Source organism: Ranitomeya imitator, chromosome 9, assembly GCF_032444005.1.
Source record: "Ranitomeya imitator isolate aRanImi1 chromosome 9, aRanImi1.pri, whole genome shotgun sequence".
Lineage (NCBI taxonomy): Eukaryota > Metazoa > Chordata > Amphibia > Anura > Dendrobatidae > Ranitomeya > Ranitomeya imitator.
Window position 1 is genome coordinate 52,225,440 of NC_091290.1, and position 13,752 is coordinate 52,239,191.

The 13,752-nt window shown below is 38.7% G+C and overlaps 1 protein-coding gene across 1 annotated transcript in view; it reads right to left on the reverse strand.

Moving 5' to 3' along the window:
- Positions 1-1,180: 1,180 nt before the first annotated feature.
- Positions 1,181-13,752, reverse strand: part of IGF2 (insulin like growth factor 2) — a 40,607-nt gene continuing 28,035 nt past the window's right edge. The window contains exons 3-4 of the mRNA XM_069738576.1: positions 3,630-3,796; positions 1,181-2,611 (exon numbers count right to left, since the gene is read on the reverse strand). Coding sequence (XP_069594677.1) covers positions 2,381-2,611; positions 3,630-3,796 — 398 coding nt within the window. The 3' untranslated portion in view covers positions 1,181-2,380. The remainder of the gene's footprint in view (positions 2,612-3,629; positions 3,797-13,752) is intronic.

The following is a 13,752-nucleotide window of genomic DNA, read 5'->3' on the forward strand; positions in this document are numbered from 1 at the left end:
GATGGAGCTTTTAATATAAGATTTATTAGCTTTCTATATAACTAATTAAAGGGGTTGTCCGAGACTTGAAAAATGGTCTGTTTTTTTGGCCTCAAAGCAAACCCAATAAAGGATATATCTGGTATTGCAGCCCAGTCCCAATCCATTGAATGGTACAAACTGCAATACGAGACACAGCTTTAGACAACAGTGGAAATGTTCCAGAAAAAAAAACACTAATTTATCTAATATTTTACAGCTATTTCAAAAAATTGTATGCTTTACTTAGTCACGTTTGATTTAAAGGAAATCTGTCACCAAGTTTTTGCTACTCATCAGAGACCCTGATTACGGCAATGTGTCACTTACCGAGCTGCTTGCTGTAATTTTTATAAAATCACAGTTTTTTTTTCAGCAGGAAATTATCACTAGAAAACTAGTAAACCTGCTGCTAGGTATTCTAACCCCATACCCTGCACTGATTGGCAGCCTTGCGCTGTTCATAGGCAGAAAGCTGCCAATCAGTGGTGTGGGAGGGGTTATACAGAGCTCAGCATTCAGAGAACTGGAAGATCTTCAGCAAACGGTGATTTTATCAAAATTGCAGCATGTAGCCCAGCAAGTGATACATCGCTGGAATTAGGGTTTCTCCCCTTACATCAAGCAGTAGCAAAAACCTGGTGACAGATTCCCTTTAATTACAGAATTGTGACCACATATTTTTTTTTTTTTCACTTGAACTGTTTGGTCTGCTCAGTTTTTGATGGAACCTGCATTGTTTATCTGTCACTTTATTTCCTGGCTAAAATGGGAATTTGGTTGGTTTAATTTAAGAATAACATATTGTATGGAGGGTGATTTTGTTATACAAAAAAGTCTAAAATATTCAATGCTGTATGCATTCTAACCTAAATTTAAAGTCCATATGGCTATTTTAATAGGTTGAGGTGGTATCTCCATAAACTGCGCAGAATCAACAGACTATACTATGTACTATAGAGAACAGTTCCGCGTGGGTGTGACTAGCTGAAAATATAATGACATATTGTAATTCCCTTTTCCTTAGGTCTGGGATTAGACCACACAACATCATTTCATACTGTCGCAATTGCATATGAATGGCTTCATTTTAAGTAACACTACACAATTCCGAGGAGGGAAAAATATACTTTTCTTAAAACGAAAAGCATTTCTTTTTTTTCAAGTTCAATAACTCATCTATTACGTTCGATCTATGGCAAGGATTCATTCGTCTATGAATGTTTTCCGTATTATATATTTAGCCGTATAGGCTAAATCTGACATTTCAATCCAGCTCTTTCCCCTCATTTTAACTTTAGCACCAAAAGGACATCATATTTAAAATATCATGTCCCCTTCTTCATTGCTTTACAAAAAAAAAAAAATCCCATAAAAATAGTGCTTGACTTTTTTTTTACCTTTTTGCAAAAAAAAAAAAAAAAAAATAGAATATATAGATATATTATACATATATAAAATCATTGTAATCTGTGGCATATGTGCAAAGCAGACAGCGCTCCAACTCAAACTAAAAAAAAAAAAATATATAGCCTTCTGCCTACTTCTTCTTCTTCGTTCTTTCTTAGTTTTCAATGATTAAAAGGTGCAAATACATTTGGAATCTTGCGCTCGACCCCTAAGATACCGAAAACTGCGACACACCACCATGTATAATGCTGCACAGCTTGGTGACACATAGGAGTCAAGTAAAAGAAAAACCCCAAAAACCTTGCATGCCCTTGGAATCTCAGGCATAAAAAAGGTGCAAAAAAAAAATTTGGACACTGACAATAAATGCTACAGAAAAATAAAGAAAACATTAAGTAGCATAGAAACCAGGCATAAGAAATGGAAGACAAAGTTCCCTTCTGCACTGATTTTGCCCTTTCCACCCTAAGGTAATTATTGGGATGGATTTTTTTTTTTTTTTTTACAATACTTCCATTGGTAGAAAATGTTTGTTTCTTTCATTCTTGGCACGTTCAGGACTTGATGTGCCACAACAAAGACAAGTTTTTTTTGCATATTTCTGTGCGTGTATAGAGACCTGCTTTTGCGTCTTTGCATAAAAGTTCACATACACACACGTAAGGTTCGATTTTGAAATGCAGTAAAACAAAAACAAAAAAAAACATAGAAAAGGACATTAAAAAAAACCACAGAAAAATTTCCCACCAAAAACAATGTTGTTCCTGCTTTGGCGTCTCTCATTTTGCTCATTTTTGTCTCTTCTGTGAGGTGTCACACATGGAGTTTTTAGGCTTCACTTCCGTCGTTGAGCTTATTCTCCTTCCCTTTCTGAGATATCAGAAGAAAAACAATCAAATTCTAGGAACAGAAAATGAAGGCAGTGGAATGTTCTTTAGTAGTGATTTCCAGCTCAATCGTGGGATGGATCTGAGTCTTGATGAATGAGATAAGGCTGCTTCGCAGGTAACGTTGTTAGTGGTCGATGTTCTAAAAGCTGTTGAGTTTCTTCAATTTGCTGCACCCGCCACCTGTATTGGCGAGCACGAACAATGGCAGGAACCCCTCTTCGTAGACGTTGCGTGGATTTTCTTTGCCAAATGTCATACTTAGAGTACTTGTGAGAATGCTTGTGATAGATGTCCTACAAGATATAAGAGATACAATTATTATTAGTAACAAATGCTGTAGACTTACGTTTTGCAACCATAAAACACATAAGAAACGTGAAAAATGTAAAGGTCTAAAAGTGAAAGGCAAATTCTTCAATACAAATTGAATTACTTATTGCTTGAAGTTCTCCCATTTTTATGTTTCTGACTTCATCAGCACTAACCGCTAGTCAAAAACTAACACACATCATTTGGGGGTATTTTTTAAGTTACTTTTCTGTTTTTGGCTCATGGCAAATTTTTCAAAATGGAGCACGTGGTTTATGAAGTCAAAAATTATCTTTATTTTGCCTACTGTTAACCTTTTTTATCACTTATTAGTGCATATTTTCCCAAATGGGACATGTATTGGGCAAAAATACCTGTCGCACATAAAATCACTCCAGAGAAGGGACTAGAGAGCATATTCGACAAATTTTGCAACTTTTCAAAAAGTTGCAAATGATTACTCAGGCAAAAAAAAACATCTGGAAAACTTGAACTTTGCCCAACAAAAGTGGACATAAAAAAAAACCTGGCAAATTCAAATACAGTAAACTTTTAAATTATGCAAATTAAAAGAAGAATTAGTTGAAAAACACGCTAAAAACATCAAAATCTTGACCAAAAAAGGTGCAGATAAAATAATGAATCAGACTCAGAATTTTAGCTTTGACTAAAAATGTGCCTTTCCCTCTCGCTTCTTCTCAGCCATTCTAATTCGGGGTCCTAATATGTGGGAACTTTTAATTTTCATGAGTGCTAACTCCCCAAAGAACTGTGGTCTCCCTTTAGCTACAGGTCTTCAGGATTCCCCTAAAGCGAAAATGGTCGGTCTATCCTTGCATCCTTCAGTAGACACTCTAATGGTTAAAAGGCTTTCAGCCAAGCTGACTGAACCCTCATCGTAAGCACAATCTCACGGTCAAGTCTCGATTTTACTGTTCACTTTTATTCAGCAGATTCTTGATCAGATTAAGATTACAGAAAACCTGACACCTTCACACTCACCTTGTTCAGGGATGGCATCGCTGAGGCAGGTGCAGTGGATAGATCTCTCTCATTTTTCACGGGCTTCGCACAGTATGTCTCCAGTAAATCTAGGTCACAACTTCGGAAGCAGCATTCCTCAACAATTCCTCTGTTAGGCCTGCGATTGGAGCGGCCGGGATTCTTTTCTAGAAGACAAAAAAGTAGTTTATTAACATTAAGTAAAACTTTTCTGACAGCAACATAAATAAAAATAGTACACTAATGTTTTAGTCCAATAATAAGCCTTAAAAACAAATACAATTACTGTTAATAGTGACACAACATTCACAGTGTGATAATGTATAGGCGCAATGCACGATATAACTAAGGTTGACCTAGTAGTATCCAGAAGTCAACATTCCCTTGTCTTTAGAACCTTAATAGGGTTGTCTGGTTCTTTAAGATTGATGGCTTATCCTTAGGATAGGTCATCAATGCTAGACCAGTGTTGGTGAGACACCTACACTCTTGCCGATCAACTGTTCACGGTGCCGGTGGCGGCTGGATCTAATCAGTTGCAGAGTTGCACAGCTAGCTCCATCAACTGCATAATTGCATGGAATAGGTATGGTACATCTTCCCTATTCAAATGAATAGGGGGGATCTGAAGTATCACACTGCAGCCACTAAGCCGTTAACGGAGCTGTACTTCCATCCACCACTGGCACCAGGAACAGTGGACTTATAGTTGGCTGACTCCTGTTTTCAGATCACTCAAGTTTCAGTGACCTGTCAGACAGGGACAGAAGGAAGACAGGAGGAGGGGAATAGGGAGAACTTCTGGATAGATTTAAGTGCAGCACCCGCCCACTGCACTTACAGCTATTGGCATACAATTTCACCTATGGATTTCTTTAAAACAACAAAACAGACTTCTACAAGCAAGGTAAGGATTTAATCAGCATTAATTAAAACTTCTTTATATACACGCCATTAGTTTGGGGTATAACACAGGTTCCAATTAAGTAAATAGGAGATAAGGTGCAGGACAAAGCAACATCAATTAAACAATATGTGGGTCTGCTGTGTTCCACCATGTAGATTATTGTTATCTGGCAACCATCGGAGCAGATGTCACCTGATTGACTGTAGTTTTACATCCCAACTGATCTGTTATTGAAGACATGTCCTAACGGTAGGTCATCGTAAGTCCTTTAAAAACACAGTTAATATCTTAACTCCAGCTCTGCTTGTCATATTCGTGATTTGCTAAAAAAAAAACACATAAGTAAGGTTGCTCATAGGTTGGCTATAAGGTTGCACATGACAAGTAGAGCTGGACTTCTCTTTGCCATGGACACCTGCTCGTAGAATTTGCATTGGCCATAGATCTACTGTCTCCAATTTTTCCTATAAAACGATATAAAATGATGATATTATATCTGGTCTATATATTCCCCAATGTTTATTGGCAAGGAGAAGAGGGTTCTCTTTCAATGACACCACAATATGGCAAACACACAGGAGGTTTTAAATAGTGAGAGACTACTATAAGTATCATCTGTAGGAAACACTTTTCTGACGCAATGGAGAAAATTTTGGTAAGTCAGGTAACTCTTCTTTTACTCTTTTGTTTGTATAAACTGAATAGTTCTTCAGTTCTGTGATCTTGATTTCACAGTCTGGACTGCTCTTTCCTCTTGGATCATATCCATTCTTATAGGGACAAGATTCCTGTAATCTCAGACACCAGCAGTTTCTGGTCTCAGGCCAATTGGCCAGAATCCTTTTTCTTTTCCTTTTTTTTGTGCTATGACTATATTCAAATAAGACCCAAAAATTGAAATCTCAAAAAAAAAAATCTGAAAATTTCAATAGCGCCACAACCGTATGGTCATAACACACCAATAAAGTGAACGATCCATGTGTAATCCACGAATCAAACGTTATGCAGATTTAGCTCCTCTGGACGTTTATCGTCGTATTCCTAAATGGCCTGAAGATGTCAGATAAATATTCATGTCCCTCAGCTCAAATACCAGCAGAGTAAGCCATGTAAACAAGAGTCTTGGATTTCACTCTTGGATAGGGGGTGTCACGCTAAGCTCGCTCAGCTCTTTTCCATTAATTCTGCTTCGGTATGTTAACCCTTCTATGGTGATTCATATGCTATATTACTGAGTTTTAGTTGGGTTATCATAAGAAATTATGTATAAAAAAATAAACATGGCGCGGAGATGATTAGTTTCATCATAAACATCACATTAAGATCGACTGAAACTTGACAGACACAGTAGACAAAAATCGGACACATCTACCGATTTCAGAGGTATTGATTGACAATCGTATGTGAAGGGAGACTTCTTGTCTTGACTGACAAATGTCAAGATAAAATAAGATCAGTCATGTTGGATTTCAATGTACCCGATCCTTTGTAAATGAGGTCTGCAGGAGAGCATATCTCTTATGGGTATGGTCAGCTTCAACATTGCTGTGATAATCTTACATAAGAGAGCTATCTTCAGTAGCCAGAACAGCCAAAACATCCAGAGCAATCCAAACCAAATCACCCTTTTCAATGTTTCATGGTGAACAATAAACTAAGACGAGCCATGGAATGTATCAGTTGGGCAGTATTTGTTGTCTCTTCACAATCTCCAACGAGATCTCCAAAGTCTGTAGAAGAAAGTGCACGCTCTTTTGGCAAACGTTTGTTACAATTGTCAAGTGGGAAAGTCCAATGGAGACTTCTACATGGGAAATGAGAAGCAAAGGAAGTATGACTAGAATAAACCAATCATAGTGTCTTCACTTGACTTGCACAGGTCATATACAGAACAAACTTAATAAACTAAACAATTTATACAATGAATATCCTGTTTCATAAAAAAACACTTTACTGTCTACCTTCCAGCACATTATTCATTCTGACATATTTATGAAATGTTAGCCTGAAGAGATACTTGGTATCACATCTCTTAGTCATTACTTATTGCACTAAAAGCATATCTGAGGCTATGTTTATTTCACCTAATGAAACCTGATTAAAATTCAACGGCGCCATTGGTGTTCGTTGTGCAATGCATCTGGCAAACGGAGCATAACACAAATGTGAACAGAGCTTCAGTGACACAATGTTCTGTCTCCATTGTATGTTTGTTTGGTGACTGGGAAACTTTCTTTCCCTCCAATACAGAGGCCTGGGTGCAAAAGTATGCCCAATCAAACACTGCCAGAAATGTGTTAGTATTGGAGTAATAAGAGGAGCTATACCAGGCTCGGACTGGCGCACAGGAGAAAAGGTGAAACTCACGGTGGGCCTCACGATCCCTTATAGTTTTGCACAGTACACATAATACACCAATTACAGATAAAAGAAGCATCTCATAATTTATTTATCAACTACCCAGTATATTATTTGGGCAAATTCGTGAACAAGGGTCAAGTATTATGGGGTGTAACTGATCTGTGGGCTCCCAGAGTCAGTGTCACCGATAGGTCCTTGGCTCTCCAGTTCAACACTAAGCCATATGACCAAGTTTCAAAAATCGATCTTCTCGAAGGGTGGTGCTCTCAATCAAAATATCCAGTATCCACAGAATAGATGTTCTTCATAAATGTTCTAATTTAGCAGCTTTCTCAAAGAAGTGGTCTTTTAGTGAGGTTTCACTGTCTAAATACATCTGTTAAGTAGTTTTATTCCTACAAAGGTCAGCTTTAGCTTCTTGGAAGGTCCGCTCAGTGATGACGACAACTTGAGCTCAGTTTTACTATGGCAGATATTACAAGGATATAAACATCAACAAAAACCCAAGTGAATCTTTCTTGGATTCTCGAATACGTTGAACACTGAGAGGATTTGGGTCGTCCTTGTGAATTTCTGCCATATTAATTGATGAGCATTCATAAACAAACTGTACTTTCCTGTGGAGCACTAAAAGTTATTGGACTCGAAATGTGCTGGCAATATATGTGCAGGCTTGATATGTTGATATACTGAAGTGTTGATTCAGCCTGTACCCTACAGATGTTTTGTGTCATTACACATAGCAGAAAGAATCCATGTTCATGTGGTTCCCTGTTTACTTCGCCAAAGTTGCTTCAAAAGATCTCCAACTTCTAAATAGTCGGTGGAACTAAAGCTGTTGGGTTTGTACGATCTTGTGATGTGGCCACTTACCAAATCACTATGTTTGATCAAGAGAGTTATTTATACGTGCAGATTTTTATAGCATATTTCAATGCGTTAATTATGTATCTATTTGTTCTAAAAATCATTTTCCCTCTATAATTACAAACTACCAAAGGAAAAGCTAGCATAATATATAATTAACACAAAAAGTGAATGCATTGTTTTGGAAAAACTGTCCAACTTGTATTTGCTTGGTCTGTTGCTGTCTTTTTCTGGTATAAATGGTATAAATAGGGTGTAGGACAGTGGGCAGACATTTTTTCCAGAATTTAAAGCAATAAAACAGTTATACCAGACCAGACATTGGCATTATCAGCATTTTTATGTGAAATTGATATTTGATGTCCTAACCAAGCAGCATTATTGTTGGGTATAAAGGATGGTGGGCACTTTGGGTGCTGACGTATGGTGCTCTGTGTAACATGCCATACAAAAATAAGATGGCCCCATCTTTTTTCATGGATTATATATGTATCTATGAGCAAAACTTGCTTCCATATCAAATCAGCAGCATGAAGAGGAATGGTATGCAAGCTACGGGCATGGTATTACACTTCTTTATTGCCTTAATGTAGATTAAAGGGGTTATCTGGAACAATTTTTTTATGAGCCTAAGTATTAAGAGGCAGGTACTTGCTACCTACTGGCCTCTTGTGCCCGATGCCGTTTCACGTAAAAAAAACAGCAGCTTATCTTCCGCTCTGCTCTATTGAAGGACCCTTACTGCTAGTGTCATGCTGATTGTTGGATCCCTGCTGCCTAACTGCGGGGAGCCGGCTATCAACCAGCATGATGTCGGCAGTCATGCCTCGTCGACAGAGCGACGTCTTCTCTTCCACTCTGCTCTATTGACTTGGCATGACTGCCGATGTCATGCTGATGGACAGCCAGCTCTCCACTGCTTAACTGTAGGGAACAAGCTGTCAATCAGCATGACGTTGGCAGTCACGCCCTGTCGACAGAGCAGGCCGAAAGAAGAAGAGCTGCTCTGTTAATGTGGAGCAACTGAATCTTTAATAGGAGCAGTCAGTAACTGCTCTGTGTTGGCATTGGATAGAATAAGCAGTTAGTTAACAACTGTTAGTTTGTCGGTAGATAGTAAAGCAAATAGTGTTGTAAAGAACCTTTAATTTCGTTCCTCTATAGTGATGATTTAGAATAAATTTGAGATACAGGCTGGAGCCGATAAACATGTAGACAGCCCAACCTCCTCAACAGACCATAGTCCTATGACAAACAGTGAAAAATACCTCGCAGCAATGAAAACGTCACTTGACTGTAAAACATTATAATAACAGATATCAAGTGTACTTTAATAAGCAGCGTCTGGCAATATTGATGGCACCAGAGTTAATAGCTTCTTTTTTTTTTAATAAAAAAAAGGATGTAAAAACATTTCTTTGAATAGATTATGTCTCTACTTTCCGGTTACCATAATGGACATTTTTCAGCTCCTTAATGTTTCTCAATGAGAGCAGAAAAAAGTAATTCCAGACATGCTCATATTAATTGTCCGATATCGGTAATGTGCTGCAGGTTTTGAGATCCGCATAAACATGTGCATATGATATCCAATGATATATATGATGTGGGAGGTATACTCACCCTCCAGCTATTGATTGACAGCTCCCATGCACAGAAATTGGAGGCTTAGGGTGGGGGTTAGCATGCATATAATGAAGACATCTGACTCAAATTTCTCAAAAACTGTGAAATAAATATGACTTCCAATTTGTCATGCTACACTCATCATAGATAAGAGGACAGGTACCTTTTAAAGAGTTACTAAACTTTTTTTAATTGTAATTATTGGTCAGGCATTCCAGTTTTTAAGGTTATTGTTTGTTATAATATACTTCAATATTGTATTTTATCTTCCTTCTCACCCGAACATTGTTCTGCAGTGATGTTTCATTGCAAGTTCATGCTCCTTTAGAAGCTGCTTTCAACTGCTGCTCTGCAAAGATCAGTACACTGTATTCCATCAGAGTACAGGATTTTCCCTGTCTGAACCTCTCTGCTTTGCTCCCAGTCCTCTACCACGTACTCAGATTACGGTATTTGAATACAGTGTACAGATAATGAGCAGCAGTTGAAAGCAGCTTATAAAGGAGCATGATCTGGGCATATAAAAATCATTGCAGCAAAGTGCTTAGGTGAATAGGAAGCAAAATCCTAGTAGTAAAGAATACTGAAGAAAATCATTAGTTTGCCATTTATGTAGAGTTATTAAATTTTAAAAAAAAGTTTACTCTTTAAGGAGATGCATTAGGGAAAATGTCACTCCTCTAATGAAAATTGATTACTATCAGAATCTCTCCAATGAAGACACGGCCTTTCCATATGTCCAATTAGGGAATAACACTGTCATAAAGTGGGTCCTTTGTGTGAATTAGAGCGGAGAGCTGCTAACAAAGAACCTTTCCCTTTCTGGGGAACTCGGCTATCTACGTTTCACATGGTCTGCCATTACACTGTATGGCTGCCATGTAATGGTGCTAGAAATATAAGGCCAGCTGCATATTCCCCGTGCAATAATAAGTTATTGATGGCGGATCCTCTCTCACGGCTCGTGTTTCAGGTGATTGACAGGCCATGGCTGTATTTCTGTTTTGTAGTTACAGTAGTAGCAGCCATGATAAGCTTGAGCTGTAATGACATCCATAATACCCATGTTATGTGTCCAGGACTGTAAATTAACTCGATCCCTTTGTAGTGTAAAGACAGCGATCATCAAAAGTGTACATAGGCACTTAGACCACCCGGCTACGCTTTTTTGGGTCACAGAAGAGCCCATTAGCCGGCAGGACATGATTGGCCTTTTGGGTCATACAGAATTCCTGCATTTTGTCTTTCTCTCTCACGACTTGTGCGCTGTAAATATGCTGGCAATTTCCTTTCAACATCCTTTCCTTGTCCCTCGCTTACCTCAAACACCCTCCCTCGCCTTTTTTTGCCAAATCAATCAAACTGCGTTAAAGGGGAATTTGAAGTAAACAATCTCCCTCCGCCTCCCCTCCATCTACTCTCCCAGAGGAATGCAGGAAGCAACAAAGAGGGTCTTTGTGGGACCTAACTCGCTGAACCGCTGTCCCCCCCATTCTGCCTCCTGCCTGGATCTTCCTTTTCTCCTCTGCCAATTTTACCGAGAAGGACACATAGGCCAAGAATGTGCATCGTCAGCACAAGTTCCACAGAACAAACTCTTATCAGCTGTTCATAGAGAAGCATTTTCCCCCCTCATTGTGTATTGTACTATAGACAGCTGTCAAGGAAAAAAGCAAATGACACTATGAAGCGTGACATCACAAGCCAAGACGATTACGAGATCTAAGCCAGACGCCCAGAACTAACAAACTTACATCTGCAATTTAAGATTTAATAAATATATCAATATTTCATAGATAAAGGTAAAGGAAAATTAGCTTGGTATTATGGCTGCCCATGTGCTACGAGGAAGATACAGGTTCATCAGTAGAAGCCCCACTCTATACACCCATGCACAAATGGAGATAAGCTGTCTACATGAGTCAGCTCCAGCGTTCCCATATACCGCCGTACCTAGGTACGGACTGGGGCTGAAATTCAGTCCTTGAATTTCAAATCACACAGGCCCATGTTGTCCCCGTCCCCTAGCACCAGATGGGATATATCACTAATATTACCCTGGATGGAGGAAAGGAAGATTTACTACAAGACCAATATTTCTAATGATACCTCCGTCACAACTCTTAACAGTATGAGTGTCTTGAGAATACCGATTCTGTAAACAACGTAGTAGACAAGGTGGCTCACGACCAGACAGGCCCTTCTGACATTTGCCAGAATTGCCAGATGGCCAGTCCGGCCTTGGCCATACCTCTGTGGTGCAATGATACCTGTGCCCATCCTGCCTACTTGACAGGTGGCCCCATGCTCTGATGACCAGATTCAGAGATAACTCCAATCTTTTTGCCTTTTAACCACTAGGATAATGTTGACCTCAGCATCTAGTTGGTTAGACAGAAGACAAAGACTCAGTTGGCCACCACTTCAAGTGATCGGGAGGTCAAGATAGATCACCAAGGCAGCCGGAAGCCTTCCAATGGCCTCCACGTCTGCCATGTTGGGATGACTTTCAAGCCCTGTCGAAGACAGGTGCTTGGGTGTCCAGAACATCATGGTGCTGAATGCTTCCATAGCTGGCCATACACATGACATAGATGTCAGTTGAATGTTCGTTCGCCATACATCTATCTCTCCTGTCTCCCCCATACACATAAGAGCTTGGCTTGGCTGATGTCATGGTTGTATTGTGCCACCGGTCGGTCTATGTAAACGGACTATTAAATTATCAACAGAAAGGAGAACTGTAGAGGAAAGTGGTGGTGGTGATTCTTTTACAAGACGTGGCTCATAGGAGTGCGAATTAATAATTTTGAATTGGATAATAATGATTAGAAGCTTTTCTTCCTTCTGTGGATATCTTCTAGTCCAGTGTTCCCCAACTCCGGTCCTCAAGAGCTACCAACAGGTCATGTTTTGAGGATTTCCTTAGTATTGCACAGGTCATTGAATGCTTGCCTGTCCGGGTGATGCAATTATCACCTGTGCAATACTAAGGAAATCCTGAAAACATGACCTGTTAGTGGCTCTTGAGGATCGGACTTGGGGAACACTGTTCTAGTCTATCAGTTCGTGCTATCCTCCATGGCATTTTTTTTTTTTGCCGCGTTATTTTTATGTAAATTAACAGTTGCTTTTTACAGTATCAGCAAAAGCGATGAGATTTCAGAAATCTCGTGCACAAGATTGTTTTTTACCTGAATGAATTGGAAAACTGCTTTGTTTATAAAGACTATAGCCTGTCAATTCTTTCAGCATTTTTGCACCATAGAAAGCAATGAGAAAGTGCAAAAATGCTGGAAAAAATGCAACGATGCTTTTTCAGTGAACAAACATAACTTTATGAAACATGTACAAATGACACATAAAATCCACACCAAAAAAAAGCAGCAAAAATATAGAAAAAAAATAGCAAAAAAAGCAGGTTTTGCCTGCAGAAAATAAAATAAAAATGCAGCAAAAATGCAACAATGCTTTTTTGGTGAACAAACTTAACTTTGTTAAACATGCACTGTAGACAAATGAAATGACACATATAATCAACACCAAAAAAAATGCAGCAAAAACACACAAAAAGTAGCAAACCCTACTATGTGCAAGCAGCTTTTTTACTGCCAAGAAAGCAGGTTTTGCCTGCAAAAAAAAAAATGCAGCAAAAATGCAACATGTGAACCATGAGAAGGAATGTAAGATTTGTTAGTAAATTTTAGTGTCATTTTGGGCAGACATAGTAAACTTTACAGATTAGTTCTTCTTCAAGTTGCAATAATCTGTGCCCTGTGTGGCATTTAATGTGTTAAGTGGTTTTTGAAGAAAAATATGGAAACCCTTCCCCACCAATGCGCTTGAGTATGTTTTTGATCCCCTCTGGCGACAACAGGCCTGCATCCCAATAGAGAGCAAAGCTCGGAAACACTACACCCGCTGCAGTTGTTGGGTGCTGACATTGCTCAGATGCTTAGGTCTCTTTATTCTAGGCGGCTCTAAATGTACGTATAATTTGTATACAAACGAGTTCCCTCCAGGATGGTAATAATCATATATGAAAGTGAATAATATAAGTCACTTTCCAAAGTAGAAGAAGAGCAAGAAAAAAGAGACTATGCAAACAGGGCGCACACCCAAAAAATACTATAAGGTTACAAAAGTACAAAAATTTATTGAGAGCAAGACAGAAAACACAATCGAAATAAAAACATGTAAAAATACAACTAACACACCACTGGTCCCATAGTGAATAATCATATTTTTACATGTTTCTATTTCGATTGTGTTTTCTGTCTTGCTCTCAATAAATTTTTGTACTTTTGTAACTTTATAGTATTTTTTGGGTGTGCGCCCTGTTTGCGTAGTCTCTTTTTTCTT